The sequence below is a fragment of the Delphinus delphis genome, chromosome 15 (genome assembly GCF_949987515.2).
Source record: "Delphinus delphis chromosome 15, mDelDel1.2, whole genome shotgun sequence".
NCBI lineage: Eukaryota > Metazoa > Chordata > Mammalia > Artiodactyla > Delphinidae > Delphinus > Delphinus delphis.
The window spans coordinates 208,825-225,708 of record NC_082697.1 but is presented as its reverse complement, the minus strand read 5'-3'; the positions used below and the strand labels follow the sequence as shown (position 1 = coordinate 225,708).

The following is a 16,884-nucleotide window of genomic DNA, read 5'->3' as shown; positions in this document are numbered from 1 at the left end:
CGCCGTCGCCACCTGCTGGGAGAAACTCTTCGCGCTGCGCGCCGCGGCCACCGACGGCTCCTGGGGCTCCTAAGCGCCCCGAGCGCGCGGGGATTGGGAAAGGGCCTTGCGGCTCGGCCCCTCCCTCGCCGCGGCCCGCACTCCTCGGAGGGCCCGGGACTGGGAGGCGGGGCCCGCCTGGCGAGCTGGTCCCGGAGGGGGCCCGCCCTCCGCCCCCAGCAAGGCCCCAATAAACTGAGCTGGTGCTGCGGCCCTGTTCGCTCTTTCTTCGCCTGCCAGCTGTGGGGCCAGGCCGCCCCGGGTCCGCGCCTCGGTGGGGAGGGGGGAGCGGTGGTGTTCCCAGGCTCGGCCAGCAGGGGGCGCCTCGGGACGGGACTCCTGCTAAGTCGGCGCTGCAGGCTTGGGCGGGGGCAGATGGGGACTCCTGCTGGTCCTAAAATGTAGCATCGTATCCGTCCTGCTCCACTCTGGGATGGGGGAAGGGTGGAAATGGAGGGGAGGGGAAGGCTGAGCTTTGTGAATTCGGAGCAAAACAACCGGATAAAGGAAACGGGCCTGAAGGGAAGCGAGCTGCGGCCCTGGCTGCAAGCTGGGCCGGGCCATTTCCTGTGGCCTGGGAAGGGTGGCAGCAGCTCCTCGGCGGCGGGACTGGACAGGCCAGCCAGGGACCCACCGTCTCGTGTCCTGGGACCTTATGTGTGCGTGGCCCGGTGGAGGGCTGATCCCTGGAGTCCCGCACCTACAGCCGCGTAGGCCTGGAGGTCCGTGGCCCCCTCCCGGATCACAGCCTGTGGAGGGGGCGCAGCAGGGCAGGCAGAGCACCTGGTCAAGGTGGGTGCCTGGTCGGCACACCTGTCATCATGCTCTCCCCTGACAGGTGGACGGACCCAGCAGGCACCGAAGCAGGCCTTGCCCTGGGCACCCTGGCAGGACAGAGGCGAGCAGGAGCTGCAGACAGGCCTTGCGGCGGAGCCGCCAGCAGGGCCCAGCTGGCCCTGAGCGCCCCCATCGTGCGCGTGTGAACGCGTTCAGTCCGAGCAGGAGCCACTGCCCCTGGTTCGTACAGGAGGAAACTGAGGCACGGGGAGGTTACAGGACTTGCCCCAGACCTCACAGCCCGAAGTGTAAGGGCCGGGATGAGAGCCAGGCCCCAAGCAGAGTGACAGCCCGCACGTGCCCTGTGTGCAGGCTGGGGACCTCAGGGTGCATGCAGTCGCCCTGTAGGTTCCCAGGTCACGTGGTCGCACTCTGAGTGTGAGGGTGGCCTGGGCAGGGGGCCTGTGTGGTTGAGGTGAGGCTGGAGGAGGTGGGCTTGGACATGAATGGGGTGAGGGGAGGTGCGGGCAGCCCCAGGGTCCTGGCCCGAGTCCCTGGGGGAGTCCTCGTCTTGAACTCGGGGAACACTGGTGGAGGAGCAAGCTGAGGGGAGCAGTCACGCCGCTGGCTTCTGCTGGGCGTCCAGGTAGGAGGGAAAAGTCCTGCTTTGGTTGGAGCACAAGGCTCGGGGGAGATGAATCGGGCCTGGTAGAAGGTCAGTAAGAGAGTCCGGGGGTCTGGGTGCGGGGACGGGGAGGGACAGGCCCTCCACAGAGGCCCCCACCACGCTCCTGCTGTCCCCAGGGCACCTGGCTCCTTGCACTTGGACCTCAGCGCCAGGGCCTGTGGGGAGAGTGCGCCTCCTAAGGGCGCCTGGGCGTGGCCTCTGGGCCGTCATGGCTGCTGCCCACCCACAGCACTCCTTGCTGCCGTGGTGAGCGGGCAATGGGCAGCCCTTTCTGTCCGCCCATGCCTGAGGCAGTTCCCAACAAACCCCAGTTTCAGGGGGGCTGGGAGGAGGAGCTGAGGCCTTAGTTACAGGGACACAATCTCCGTCTGAGTCCTGGACTGCAACCATGGTGGTGGACAAGATGCTCCTGCACCCTGGCCCGGCTGTTCCTCCCTGGGGGCCCCTGCCAGAGCCTCCCCGGTAGGGAGCGTGTGTGTGTGTGTGTGTGTGTGTACACAAATGTATATGTCGAGGTGTGTGTGCCCAGGGATGTGTGAGTGCACAGGTCCAGGTTCCTGCCCCACCCTGTCTGGCAGGGTGCCCCTCTCTCAGGCACACCCTCCTGATGTCTAACCCTGGTCTGTCCTGGCAAATTGACCGCCTGGGCGTGGGGGCTGGAGGCCCGTGGCCTGAGCTCGAAGACCCCAGTGGTCCCTCCCTCATCCCACTTCGACGCTGTTCTCAGCACAAGACCCCCACCCCCGCCCCGGCCACCGCTGTCCACCCTCTGCACCTTCTCTCGAGGCCTCAGTGCCAGGCAGAGGCTCTGCACATCGTGCCCAGGCCTGCTTCTGCCAACCCCCGGATGATGGGTCAGCGTCATGGCTGTGGGGACACGGGCCGCTGTCCCCACATCTCAGAAACCATCTGTATTAGTTTCCTAGAGCTGCTGTAACAAATTAGCACAAACTAGGTGACCTAACACAGTAAAATTTTCTTCTCTCACAGTTCTGGAGGCCAGAGGTCGTCCAAAATCAGTATCATTGGCCCGAAATCAGGTGTCGTAGGGCTGGGCTGTGCTCCCTCCAGGGGCGAAACCATTCCTGCTTCTTGAAGCTTCTGGGGGCTCCGGGTATTTCTTCGCTTGTGGCCGCGTCGCTCCAATACCTGCCTTTGCTTCGTGTGGCCGTCTCTCCTCTCTGAGGATCTTTGCTGGTGGATTTAGTGCCTCCTGGGTAATCTAGGATGATCTCCTCACCTCAAGATCCTTAATTACATCTGCCACGACCCTTTTTCCACGTAGGGTCCCACTCGTAGGTTCTGGGAGGTGGCGTATCTCTGGGGCCACCCTTCAACCCACTTCAGCATCTTTGCTCATGCACGATGAGGGCAGGGTGGGCTTCTGGCTTCTGGGACGAAGTCCACTTGTCCAGGGCGGGGACACCCCAACCAGACCACGTCTGGGGCAGGTGGAGGGAAAGCTGGGCTGCCCTGCTCAGACCTGAGGTCTGGCCCTCCAGGCTCAGCACCGGGGCACATGAGCTACCCAAATCTTTGCTGGCTGGAGCTGACCAGAACCGACAGAGAGATGGAAAGAGACTCAACGGTGAGGACAGAGCCACTGGCCAGGGGTCACGGGGCCACGGAGGGCAGAGTGTAGGCGGTGTGACCCGGTGGATGGGCCCCGCCTTTCGTGGACTCGAGGTATCTGCCAGGCCCCTGTGCCCTGCCTTCCCTGCCAAGGCCCTAGGCATGTGGCCTGAGCCTGGTTCTTCCTCCATGAAACACTCTTCTGGGGCACACACGTGGTGGGGTTGGGGCCTGCACCCTGTGGTGTCCTGTCCTACACACATGCCTTCTCAGCTGCTTCACCGGGGCGGGGGGGGGGTGTGGTGGCTGAGACCTAGGGGGAGGGGCTGTGCCGGGGTGGCAGATGCGCCGCAGAGCGCTGGCCAGGGAGCCAGACCGCCCATGTGCAGCGCTGCAAGGAGGGGCCAGGCAGCTTTGAAGGGTAGTCCGGGTCCCACGGCCTCCCCAGACTGGGAGCCTTTGTAAGAACATCTGGAACACGGGCAACAGGCAAACTAGTCTCCGGATTCGGAAAACCAAAAACGTGATCCCAACTGTGCCACGTGTGTGTTCCCTGCCCCCGCCCACAGGCCCCTCTCTCTCTCGACCCCCACTTCCCACCTCTGCCCCTCCCCAGGCTGCCAACAGACCACAGGGGTGGGGTCCGTGCCAACCTCGAGCACTGGCCCTTCTGAGGGCGGCAGAGCGCCTTTGCCCTGCCTGGGGCCTACTCATGGGCTCCAGCGGCACCTCCCCCGTGTCCCCTCCCCTACTGGCCGCCACCCCAGCCCAGCTGAGCACCAGGAGGCGGTGGGAGGTTGTGGGAAAGACGGGTGCCCGCCATGCCAGGCCCTGAACAGACACACCTCCGCGTTCGCGGAGCCAGGGCTCTGGGACAGGACGTGAGTCGGCCGGACCCTGCATCTGGCGCTGGGTGCCGCGAAGGCGCGGGAGGAAACACCTGCACCAGACCTGAGGGCCCTCGGGCTCTTGCCTGTGAGCCTGAGTGTGGGGTCCCTGCCTGCAGGTGTGCGCGGAGGCGCCGTTCCAGTCGTGGCTGACGCGGAAACACACGCGGCCCCCCACTCCAGGAAGCAAAGCACATACTCATGGGGCGGGGGTGGGGTGGGGGGGGTGGAGTGCCAGGTGTTGGAGCCCATTGTCCCTGCCAGTGGCCTTCGGGACCCTGGGGGGCGCCCAGAGACAGTCCCCATCCTGCCCCCTCCCCAGGAAAAGACCCAGCTTTGTAAACACAGAAACAACCATCGGCGCGTCGTTCCCCCCACCCCTCCGAGAGTTAAAGCCCGGAAGAAGCAGCAGGGAGCCCGCACCTGCAGGGCAAAGCGAGTCCTTGTAAGGGGGGAAACGGGGCGGTCAGGGCCTGGGGGCGGGGCGGGCCAGTGAGCGCTGTGGGGAGGTGGGGCGCCCTGCGGTTGGACACCGGCCCCTGGGTCCCCGGGCTGGAGGGGCACAGCCTGGCTCAGTGAAGTCCCGTCGCCTCCCTACATGGCCCAGTTGTGACAGTCGTGGCTCGGTGGTAAGGCGGCCAGGGCCCCCCGCCAGGTGAGCAGGCCTGTCCTCCGGCCGCCCCCACGTCCCCTGCCCGGCCGGCGCGGGGCGCTAGGCCAGGGGTCCGGCTGGGGCCCGAGATAAGCGCCGCACCCGCCGCCGCTTCCTGCGCTTCCTTCCAGCGCCGCCGCCGCCGCCGCGGGCCCCTTCCTGTTTTCTCGCGCGGGCGGGCGGGGGCGTGGGAGACAGGGCGGGGTCGTGGGGCAGGGGGGTGGGGTCGTGGGGGAATAGCGCGGGGGCATGGGAGAGGGGTCCTGGGGGATGGGCCGGGTTGTGCTGGCCAGAGCAGGAAGGGGGCGTGGGTCGGGGGCGTGGAAGATAAGGCAGAGGGTGGGGAGCCGTGCCGGGCTTCCCTGGGGGGCTGGGTGCTTGTGCAGAGGTAGAGGGGGTGGAAGGAAGCCGAGGGGGCTGTGTTCTGAAACACAAAGAGGAGGAACAGTGGCGCTCCCATCCCTCCTCCTCCCCAGTCCTGGGCCAGGAACTCCCACACGCTTGGCCAGAACCCGCGGTGGACTGGACTGGCGCCTGCTCCTTGGGGCCCCTTCCCAAGCTTGGGGCAGGAGTGGGGGGGGTGGGCTGGGTGGAGGGTTTAGTCTCGCTTGTGAGCACCCAGTTGGGATTGGAGGTCAGCCGCTCTGGAGCCCCGCTTTGCGGGTAGCTGCTCTAGCGTATGAATTTTGGTTTTTACTGGAGTGTAATTTCTTCAGAATGTCCTGTTAGTTTCTGCTGTACAGTGAAGTGAATCAGCTCTATGTATACCTATATCCCCCTCCCTCTTGGACCTCCCTCCCACCCCCACCCCCATCCCAGCCACCTAGGCTGTCACAGAGCGCCGAGCTGAGCCCCCTGTGCTATACAGCAGGTTCCCACTAGCTTTCCATTTTACACATGGTAGTGTATTTATGTCAAACCTAATCTCCCAGTTCCTCCCACCCTCCCCTACCCACCCTGTGTCCACATGTCCCTTCTCCACTCTGCGTCTCTATTCCTGCCCTGCACATAGGTTCATCTGTACAATTTTTCTAGATTCCACATATGCGTTAATATACACTATTTGTCTTTCTCTTTTGGGCTTACTTCACTCTGTATGACAGGCTCTAACTCCATCCACGTCTCTACAAATGACCCAATTTCATTCCTTTTTAATGGCTGAGTAACATTCCATTGTATATATGTACCACATCTTCTCTGTCCACTGTCCTGGCTATTGTAAATAGTGCTGCAATGAACGTTGGGGTACATGTGTCCTTTTGAGCGATGGTTTTCTCAGGGCATTTACCCAGCATATGAATTTGAGGTACTTAATCTACTTGTTCAGACTTGGTCATTAGAGAGACACATTTATGTTACTTTCCTGAAAACATCCACGTAAAACCTTGCACGCGAATGTTCATAGCATCAGTAATCACGGTAGCCAAAACATGGAAACAACCTCAGTGTCCATCAGCTGATGAAGAGATAAATAGACTGTGTTCCTTCCATACAGTGGAATATTATACAGCCTTTAAAAGGAATGAAGTTTTTGATTCAGTTTACAACATGGATGAACCTTGAACACTCGATGCTCAGTGAGAGAAGCCAGGCTCTCAAGGCCACTTACACGAAGTCCAGAATAGGCAAGTCTGCAGAGACAGAAAGCAGCTTAGTGTCTCCCAGGGGCTGGGAGCAAGGAGGACGGGAAGTGACAGCTAGTGGGGACGAGGTTCTTTTGGGGTGATGGAAAAGTGCTGAAGTTAGTGCTCATAGTTATACCACCCTGTGAACAGATTAGAAACCACCGAGTTGTCCCCTTAGAAGTGTCTGTAGGTGTTGGAGGCTGTCAGCTGAGCAGCTGGACTGTCCAGCGTATTTGTCCGTCAAGTGGGTGGACAGTTCAGTTCCTCTTCGCCTGCCCAGCCTGGCCTTGTTGGGGGCGGGTGTGTGAGCACGGCTTTGCTCCTCGTGTGGTGTGTGTCTGGTTGTGTGTGGGGTGTTCCTGAGGGTGTCGAGGTGATGATAGTGCCTACGGGGGAGAGGGGTGCACCTTACCTGCTCTAGCCCCCCCCCACCTCCTCCTGTGGGCGGCTTGCTGGGGAGAGTTCCACACCTCGGCTCAGGTCACCCCCAGGCTAGGCTGGGTCCTGGGTGTGGGGGCTGTGGCTCAGGCCAGGCCGGGCTGCTAGAACTTCCCGCCAGGAGCTAGGTCGCCTGGGTCTGTTCCTGGCGGGCCTGACTCAGCGGGAGCTGGGGGTGGGGACATCCCTTCTCTGACCTTAGGGGAAGCAGGTGGGTGGAGCCGGGGGGTGGGGGGCAGGGAAGCCTGACCCAGGGCTGGAACCACCCAGGCCCTGGAGCTGTAGTCCTGCCTAGGACAGCGGCCCAGCCTGCAGGGCAGGTTCCTTGGGAGGGCCCCAGGCATGGTGCCCACCTGAGGCACTCTCTGAAAACAGCTGCCCTCCGCATGTGTGCGTGTATGTGAGTGTGTGTGTGTGTGTGTGTGTGTGTGTGCGCGCGTCCCCAGTCCTGATTCTGCTCCTGAATGCCCCCAGCCCCTGGCTCCAGGGACTTGGTCCAAATTGGGACCCCCTGACCCCCCCATGCCCCCCCCCCCGGCATCCCACGCTGGCACTGAGGGAGGGTCTTCTGGGGAGCAAGCTACTCGGCCCTTCCGCACTTGGGCAGTGGGGCCTGTGCCACCCCAGGCACCCTGAGGCCCCCATCCTCCTGACTCCGAGGGTGGGGTGAGGAGGATGTTAGAAAGCTGTCCACGTACATGAGAGACGGCCTTGCCTGCCCACCTGCAGCCTCTCTCCATGTGTGTCCACGGGTGTCTCTGGGGTGGGGCACAGGTGAGGTGATGCCTGCGCCCAGACAGGGGGGCCCTCTGAGGGTCTGGTCACATGGCTCTAAGCGGTAGGAGAGGCTGGGCTGGTCTTCCCTTCCCCCTGCCCTGGCCAGGGGGTTGGGGGAGGAGATGGGAGGGTCTGCCCCCCAGGGTGTGGCAGGGGGCAGAGGCTGCTGGAGTCTGGCGGCTACGGGTCCCCATCTGTACAGAGACCAACCCCACGATGGGGGGGGGGGCGCACCTTGGCCCTGCTAGCCCAGGGCTCCAGTGGGTGGGTCACCTGTCCCCCTACCAGGGGCAGGCCCAGAGTGGGAGTCAGGGGCCATGGGAGCTGGGTGTGCACACTCATGGGTGATGAGAGCCTTCGTGCGTGAGCCCAGGACTCAGCATTGGTGTCTCAGAGCTGCCTCCCACCATGACAGATGCGGCTGGACTGGACCACCCTTGTCCCTTTGGGCCTCACTCCCTGCCTCTTTCCTGTGTACCAGCACTGTCCTTGGTGTCCTGGGGGCCATTTCTGTCTGTGCCTCGACCCGCCCAGGGCTCCTCTCTCCACCTGTGAGTCCGTCGCCTGCCCCCCCCCCCCCCCCCCCCCCCCCCCCCGTCAGCTTGTCTTTCTCTGTCCCTTTGTCTTTGAGGTCTCCGGGCCCTGCTCACCATGAGGTGGGGATGGGGGCCCAGGTGTCACTCCCCGACTCCACCCGCCGAGGTGTGGGGCTCATTCCCGCTAACAGAGAGGTGATGTCCCCGTGCCTCTCAGAGGCAGGACACCTGTAAGAACAGCCCCACACCCTGTTCACCTCTGTACACACGCTCAGGCAGCAGACCCATGTGCACCGACACCCAGGCTGACACACAGACACACGCATGCGCACACAGAGTCTCAGACACCCTGGGTGTCACACAGTCATCCTCATGGAGGGTCACGTCGAGTCACATGGCCACACTGTCACAGCATCACAGCCATGCTCGGAGCACGTGCACACACTTGCTCACACTTGCTCACACGCAGCTGGATTCAGGCTCATGGCAGCCACACAGCAGCGCACCTCATCACAAGATGCCCGCGCCCCGTGGCACACGCACTACATCAGAGCTGTCAGAGATCAGCGGGACCCCCCCCCCACATGCTACTGGGGCAGGCCAGGCCAGAGGGACACACAACCTCTCATCTTGGTCTGGAAGATCCGTCAGGCCCTGAGAAGGGTGTGCGTGTGTAGAGCCCTCACTTCGGGACCCGGTCCCAGGAGAGAAGAATCGCCCAAGGTGATGGTTGCCAACTTTCCCTGAACCCATGGGCTCCCCAGTGAGGGGGCGCTAGTGGAAGCAAGGAAGCCGAGGGAAAACAGGGTGTCCGGTCCTGCTGGGAGAGGGCCCAAGGCTAGTGTGTTGGGTTCCAGAGGTGGAGGCTCGAGACGTGAGGCCTGAGCTCCCCTGCTCTGGTCACTGACCGCGTGTCACTGGTAGAGCCCGCACACGTCACCCTGGCAAGCAGTGTGGATTTGTCACGGTGCTGCCCTCTCTGGGGACACTGTGTTGAGAGAGAATGACGGATGGGAGTCCCAGGATGTCATGTCTGCAGACAGGCGTCAACCCCACCAGCCTCCTTCAGAGAGAGGCGGTTCTGGGCACTCACTGGGCTTGGAAGTTGTTTTCAGGATGAGATGAGGATGGTGAAACCCGGGTGAGGGTGTGGAAGGAATTTCTGGGTGTAGTCTGACCGCTATGAGGCTTGAGTTAAAATGGGGGTTGGGGGGTGGAGACCTGGCAGGGTGGGGAGTGCCCACGCCCCCTGCCTCCCATCGGCTGTCTGGGGTAGTGTCCTGGAAGGGTGGAGAAGTGCATGCTGTGGGGCCCAGCTGCGAGTCAGGCTCCCTGGACTTTGGAGGGAAGGGCACGCCCAGGGCCCTGGGGGGGACTGCTCCCCACCCCCAGCGACCACAGACGCGGGAGTTCCGAGGAAAGGAGAGGCGCTTCGTGCTTTATTGTGGCCTCGCCTGGGGCACCCAGCTCCCAGCTCCTCCTTTACAGCAAACGAACGTTATTTAAAGAGCCCTTGCTACATTGGTGCTTTGCATCACTGAAACCCCTTGCAAGAAAAAGTTTAATTAAAAATTAAATATGTTGTTTCATGTATATAAAAAAGGCAAAGTAAAAAATACAGCCTAGTTCTAGAAAATACACGGCAAGAAAAGGATTAGGCGCTTCAAAAACTTAGCCCTGGCAGGGCCAGCCCACACGTCCTAGGCCTGGGCTTCCCGGCCAAGCCCCGGGACGTGTGGGGACCGCCCCGTAGGGGCGCCCTCCGCCCGGCCAAGCCCCGGCGTTGCCGGTTCCTGCGGGGCTATGACGAGTAGCGGCAACTCCGCCTGCGAGAGAGACAGAGCGGTGACACGGTGACACGCGGCGCCCCGGGCGGCCTAGCCTGAGATGCAGGCGCTGTAGTAGACAGCGGAGCTGGCGTCGGACAGCGCGGCGATCAGGCTGCTCTCCTCCGGGCAGGACATGGCGCGCGGGCCCAGCTTGGCCAGTGCCACGTGGTACGGGAGCCCGGCGGCGTCGGGGCGAGTCCGGCCGCAGTTGAGGTACTGGTCGAACTCGGTCAGGTCCACGTCGGCCCACAGGTCGGCGGCGGGCCCCAACGGCTCGGCGCCCTCCAGCGGCGGGGCCTCGGGCGGCGGCGACAGCGGGCCGGGATAGGGGCCTGGGCCGGGCACACCCGGGGCGCCGTAATAGAGGCCGCAGAGCGGCGCGGCGGGGGCGGGCGCGGTCCTGAGCGCCTCGGCCGAGGGCGCCCCGAAGCAGCCGCCCGGGTCCCGGGGCAGCTCGGCGGGGCCGTAGGGCGCACGGAAGGCCCGCAGCGCACAGTCCTCGGGCGCCGCGGGCGGAGGGAAGAAGGCGGCCTCGCCTGCCTCCAGGCCGTCCAGCGGCGAGCGCTCGGGCGTGGGCAGCCCCAGGCCGTCGAAATCGGCGCCCAGCGGCGGCAGCTCGCGGAAGGCCCGGGCCGGGCCGGTGGCCGCGGGAAAGGGCTCGGGCGGCGGCGGCGCCGCCGCCAAGCCTGGGAGCAGGAGGCCGGGCTCCAGACGCCGGGCCTTGCGCGCCTGCTTCTTGCGGCGCGGCCGGTACTTGTAGTTGGGGTGGTCGCGCAAGTGCTGCACGCGTAGGCGCTCCGCCTCCTCCACAAAGGGCCGCTTCTCCGCCGGGCTCAGCTCCTTCCACGCCTTGCCTGCGGGCCGCGGGCGCGGGTCAGCCGGGTGCCGTCGGGCGGGCAGGCGGACCGCCGAGCTCCGCGAGCGCCCTGGAGTGAGGTGCCCCCGCGCCCCACCCGCCCCAACCCCCCACGTCCCCGCCCCCGCCCAGCAGCCACTCACCCAGCATCTTGCTGAGCACCGCGTTGTGCAGGTCTGGGTTCTGCTGCGCCAGCCGCTTGCGCTCGTCCTTCGCCCACACCATGAAGGCATTCATGGGCCGCCGGATGCGCGACTCGTCGGCCGCCTGGCGCTCCCCGCGGCCGGCCGGGCTGAGGCCATAGCGCCCCGGCTCGGGGCTGCGCGGCGGGCTGCGTGGCGGGCTGGGCGGCGAGGCGGGCGCGGCGGGCGCGGCGGGCGCGGCGGGCGCGGCGGGGGCGGTGGGGAGGCCACGCGGCTCAGCGGCGGCCCCGGGGCCCGGGGCCCATGCACAGTCGCGGCGGGCGGGCGGGTCGTCCTGTGCGCCGTAGCCGGGCGGCGATCTCTGCATTCCAGCTGGGCGCGGCCTGGGCGGAACGGAGCGCGGGAGCGCGGAGGGTGGGCAGCGGGCACGTCGGGGTCGGACGCGTGGGGCGGGTGGGCGGCGGTAGGGACGGCGGTGGCCTCGCGCCGGGTGGGCGCCCAGATATAGCGGCGCGGGGCCAATGGGCGGCGTGGCGGCCGGGGCGGGGCGGGGCGTGGCGGGGCGGGCCCGGGCCGCCCCCTCCTCCCGGGGGCTCCCTTTCTTCTCGGCCCGGCCGGATTCCGCCTCCTCTGCGCGGCGCCCCCCGCACCCTCTGAAGGAGAGACCCCCTGAGTGGGAGAGGGTGGCTGATGTGACCCGAAGCTTGGCAGGGGGCGTCCTCTTGGGGGCTGTCAGGCTTTCAGAGACGAACCCACACACGCAACGAGTCAGAGCCCCCGGGGAGGAAGTGGGGAAGGCTGCCTCCCCAACCAGAGGGTGGCTCCAAGGGAAGGGCGCCTTGGGAAAAGCAACTTGTGTCTTGGGGGAGCTGCTCTGGATAACCCCGGGGCATCATGCTCGCCCACCCTCCACCCACACGTGGGACTTTCAGCGCTGAGGGCTTGGAGACCCTCCGCCAGCCCGGGCCTGTTCACGGGGTTAAAGGAGAAGACGGTCTCCGTGTCCCCCGCCCCACTCCCAGACCGACTGGGAACCGGGCCAGTCGCAGCTGAGTAAGGGGACGGAGAGCGTAGATGCCCCGGACCCACAGCAGAGCCGGAGGGGAGGGGTCCAGAGTGGGTGGAGCCCCGGGCCTCCTCTCCCTTCCCCGGGCCTGATGGGACCAGTAGTGGCTGGTTACCCAGCGGGCCAGACCAGCGCTGCAGCAAGAGAATGAGGCTGGGCCTCGAGTTGGGGCAGATGGGGGGAAGAGGGGCCTTCCCCTGGGCCATCCGACCCCAGAGGGTTTCCAGAGGACCTTCTAGCCTCCTTGCAGTCCCCTCCCACCCCATCAGCAGGAGATCTGGGCTGCAGACATTGAGGCGTCTTCCCCAGGGCAGGCTCCTTCCCTGCCCCTCCTGCTGAGGGTGGTTCTTTTGGGGCTGGGATGAGTCTTCCCTCCTGCACATCCATCCGTAGCTTGGGAGCTCTGTAGCCCCACTACCACATCAGGAGCCCCACCCCATGTGCTGGGAGCTCCACGGTGCGTGCGTGACCATAGGTGTCGGTGACCCTGGGTCTGTGTGGCCAGAGCTTCTGGGTCCTCTGTCCCTGGTAGTCCCTCTAGGCCACAGTCAGTGCTTATGAGTGGGGTGGGTCCCCTGTGGGTCTGACAGCTCGCCCCAGCGGCTACTCCGGAGCTGTCCTGGGGAGAGGCCAGCGTGCCCGCAGGGGTCCTCTGGGGGCCGCTGGGCGTGCACCCTGTCCCCAGGGCAGGTCCTGTGGTGTAGGCCTGGGTGGCTTCCAGATCTCCCAGGCCCTGGCACCTAATTCATGGACACTGACCCCATGCTGGGGCACTGGGGATAGTCAAGGTGGGTCCCCTTGGGTCTCGGGGGAAGACTGGCTTTTCCTGGGAGGCAGGCAAGAACGGGGGGCCTGGGGGTGGACGGGTGCACAGCCTCTCCCAGTGCTGCCAGCTCCCCTTTGACCAGTGTAGGTGGGTGGGCTGGGCAGCCTGCAGGGGTTGGTGGGGAGAGATGTGTGAGGAACGCTCCAGGCTGAAGGATGGGTCCAAGGGGCCAGCACTCGACAGGCCTCTCCCTGCAGCCTTCTGAGTGTGGTCTGGGTCACCAGGGCCTGGCTCAGCCCGGGCAGCGGTGGGTCTGGGATTATCATCACTGGGCTTGGGAAGGAGGCTTCCAGGTTCCTCTGCTCAAGCGCCCTACCTTGGGACGGACTTTGGGTTCCCCTAGGGGCCCTGCCTGGCCCCCTGCAGCCCCTGACAGCTGAGTTGCTCAAGTTGCTGGGAGCGCAGTGGCCACAGTGCCCAGAATTACCTCACCACCAGTGCCCACCCGCCAGGATGGCCGCTTCTCCTGGCGCCAGCCAGTGGCCCTCCCTCTTGGCTGGGCTGTGGAACTCAGGTGTCCGGCTGTCACGTCCTGTGGGCCAGGGCTGGGCAAGGCAAGGGGAGCGTCTCCTGGGGTAACCACCCACCTCCTGGGGGTCAGGCTACCCTTCCCTGTGTGCTACCCGGCAGGCACAGGGCCGGTGGCTCTGGCCCGTGGTCCAGTTGGGGAGACAGAGGGGTGGGAGCTGCAGGCAGGGTGGCCTTGACCTTGGAGCCTCGGGGCGGGGGGTTCCCCCTGGGGCTGTAGGAGGGCCGGCGTGGGTGTGGCCAGTTGTGCATCCAAGGTGTGTGTCTGTGCATCTGTGTGTGGTCTGTGTGTTCGTGTCTGTCTGCCTGGGTGTGGGGGTGAGGCTGGACTCTGCCATGGGGACATGGGGCCCCGCGGGGAGTAGAGTGGAGGTTTGGCCCTGGACACCCACCAAGGGAGGGGTTCCCCAAGACTTCTCTGGCTACCAAGCTGTGGCCCCTGATCCATCCACAGTCTGGGGGCGTTCCTACGTCTCCAGGACCCCCCTCAGGCTGGCCTGGTCCAGGTCTGCTGCCACCCACCCTTGGGGGGGCCCTGTCTGCAGCCGGCATCTCCCCAGACAGAAGGTGGGAGGGCGGGCAAGCTTGCTCTGTGAGCGGGGTCTGGCCTGGGCGTCCAGTGGACACTGCCTTCCTGGCCCTCCGCCCGCTCCCTCCCTCAGCCTGGACTGGACCCCTAGGCTCTGGTCGAAGCCTGCAAGGGATGCTGGGTAATCCGCTCGGTGGCTCTGAGTGGGGGCTTGGCTGGGCCCTGGGGGTGGCGGACCTCCCAGGCGCTGCTGCCCGGGGCATAGACCTCACAGGCTCCCAGCCGCCCAGGCCTGGCTAATGCAGGGGCAGAAGCAGGGGCTGGGACCAATTACTGAGTCCGGTGGGGCAGGACCCTCCTGCTCCCAGAGGGCGGGAGTGGGGTCCCCGTCAGACGCTCATCCAGGTGGAGAGGTCTCTGGTCTCCTGACACCTCGGCTTTGGAGCCAGGCCGCCCAGTTCAGACCCTTCCCTGTGGTCCTGGAGACCAGGGCTCCAGGACTGGCCCGGAGCCTCCAGCTTGTTCTTGCGGCTGCTCCAAAGGCTGGAGGCGGGTGGGGATGGGGGTGGCCTCTGGGGAGGGCACCCGATGGCCTAGAACCCAGTGGGCACACGCCCAGCGGCAGGCCTGGTCCTGGAGGACCCTGGGGCTCAGGCCTGGGGCTGCAGGCTCGCCCCACCCATGCTTTCCTGCTCAGCCCTGGGGTGCCGGGCGCAGTGTGCAGAGGGCCACGGGGCTATGAGGGAGCTGGCACGGTGCTCACGCTTGCAGGGCAGTGCTCTCAGGAGTGCTGGGGTCAGTGCACGGTTTGCCACCGTCGTGGGACCTGGGAGTCCCAGAAGAGCTGGGCGCTGCGGGAACTAGGGTGTCAGTGTGCTCGTCGGGTGCCCCGTGGGCCTCTTGGGCGCGTGGAGAGAATGGTACCATTGCAGGTCCAGGGCTGTCGCGCAGGGGTCGGGCGCGCCCCTGAGTGCTTTGGGCCAGCAGGAACAAATGGGGGGGGGCTTCTCTGGGTTGAAGGGGCCTTGTGGGTGGGGGGGTGCTGAATGCAGCGTGTGTGAGGAGGACCCCGTGACGGTGGCTTCAGGGGGGCAGGCGGGCTGTGGGCAGTTGGCTTAGGTCGCTTTTGTGGGCGTCCCAGGTGTTGGGGTCGTGAAGAGGCGTTTCCGAATGCCGGGCTGCTGTGAGGGAGGGGAGTCGGGGTGCTGAGCCCGGCGAGCCCTGGGGCACCGCGGCCACGCTCGTCATCCAGCCTCCTGCGTCCTGTGTGGGCCCCAATTGGTGCTCAGCGGGGGCTCCGTGGGAAGCTGGGGCGGGGGCCCAGGCCCCACTTGGTTTCCACGGCAACAGCAGGGAGGAGCCAGGAAACACCAGCTCAGGAAGGAAGGCCGCAGCTGAGAGGAGGGCCAGCCTGTTTGAGCAGGCGCCAGACACTCTGTCTGTCCAGTTGTCCGGCCCAGCTGGCCAGCCAGGCCCCGTGTTCCTGCCTTTGGGTCCACCCCCATATGCCTCTCAGTCCGGGCCCCGGGCAGCCTCTGGGAAGGCTGTCTTTGCTCAGACCTCGGTGACCCCGGCCCCAGTTCTCCAGGGATGGTGCCCTGGTCCCCCTCAGGGGCTCTTGGTGGGGCAGAGATGGGGCTCTCTGCGTGTCCTGTCTGGGGGACTGTGTGTTGACACACTTGCGTATCCCGGGCTCCCACCCCGACTGCCCTGCCCTGGGCTGGCCTGGCTCGTCTTCTCGCCTACTGGGCTCTGGTGACCGTTCTCATTGGCCCTGGGAAGCATGGGAAGAAGGGGCGGAGCCCCCCAGGTGGTCGGTCACTGGCCCACGGGGCCTGGTGGGCACGGCAGCTGTGAGTTTCTTTTCGGCTGTTGCCCTGGCTTTGGTGACAAATGGCTTTGATGGTCCAACCGGTTGGGGCTGCCAGCTGGCCGGGGGGCAGCCTGCGTTCCTGGGGACCATCTGCCCCTTCCTGCTCAGGGGCAGGAGCCATCCACTCATCCGTCCATCGATCGGTTATTGACCCCACCGTGGGTCAGGCCCTGTTCCAGGAGATAGGGCTTTAGCAGCGGAACAAAGCAGCCCCAAGCCCTGCTTGTGGGGAGTTTCCGCTCTGCTGGAGAGGGAGCCGATCAACAAATCCACAAAGAAGTCAGAATCCGGAGCCAGGCTGTGGGGAGAGAGGGCTGCTCACTGCCTGCCCGTTCGGGAGGTGACTGTGGAGCCAACCCTGAAGGAAACACGTGAAAGCAGTGAGGGCACACGTGGGGAAGAGTCTTCTGTGCTTCTGTGCGGCGGAAACAGCACATGCAAAGGCCCTGGGGCAGGGACCTGTGCTGGGGAGGGAACCGGGCGGGCGTGTGGGGCCTGGGAGGGCCTCGCTTTCTTATCTGAAGGAGACTTGGCGGCTTGGGAGGGTTTTGAGCAGAGGAGGGGTGTGACCTGGCTTGGCTTTCCACAGCTGCTGTGTGGAGATGGGCCTTGCAGGCAGAAGGATGGACTCACCAACTCACCACTAGGAGAGAAGGGCAGGGGTCTGCTGTGGGAGTGGGGCTGGCCAAGGTCACCTCCCAAGGCCTGGCTCCGCGGCCCCCAGTCTGCCTCTCCCAGGAGCTTCCTTTGTCTCTCTCCACCAGGGCAGGGCTGGTGTGCCTGAACTGCAGGAGGCACTGCCTTGGGGACCCCTGTGAGTCAGACCCCCTACTTTCACCGGAGCCCCTGACCCTGCGGCTGCTGGGGCCCCTGTGGAGGGGGAGGGTGGGGTGGCCGCCAGGCTGGCGGGCTGGCAGGGCAGGGAGGGCGGTGTTTCTGGGAATTGTGTGGGGGAAGCGCATTGTTAGAGCGAGCCTGGAGCAGGCCGCCAGGGCCGGCTGCTGCTGGCCTCTGGGGGATGCCTCCTGCCTCCCCCAAAGTTCTGCCTCTGGGGGAGGGAGCTGGGCCTGGGCCAAGGCTGTGGGCTGGGCTGGGGACTTTCCGCGAGAGGCTGCTGGGGGCAGCGGTTCTTCCCATTCTGCAGACTGGGAGACCGAGGCCCAGAGAGGGGGCGGCTGGATGGCAGAGCCGAGATATGCGCTGGCACATGGGACAGGGGACTCGTGCTGGACTTGGTCCCTGG

General features: G+C 65.3%; 1 protein-coding gene across 1 annotated transcript; it reads right to left on the bottom strand.

Moving 5' to 3' along the window:
- Positions 1-9,534: 9,534 nt before the first annotated feature.
- On the bottom strand, positions 9,535-11,211 carry SOX18 (SRY-box transcription factor 18). The gene is made up of 2 exons (XM_060033231.1): positions 10,820-11,211; positions 9,535-10,674 (listed from the first exon to the last, which is right to left on the bottom strand). Exons 1-2 carry the CDS (start codon positions 11,184-11,186, stop codon positions 9,869-9,871), a joined length of 1,173 nt encoding a protein of 390 aa, XP_059889214.1. The 5' UTR covers positions 11,187-11,211; the 3' UTR covers positions 9,535-9,868.
- Positions 11,212-16,884: the final 5,673 nt, after the last annotated feature.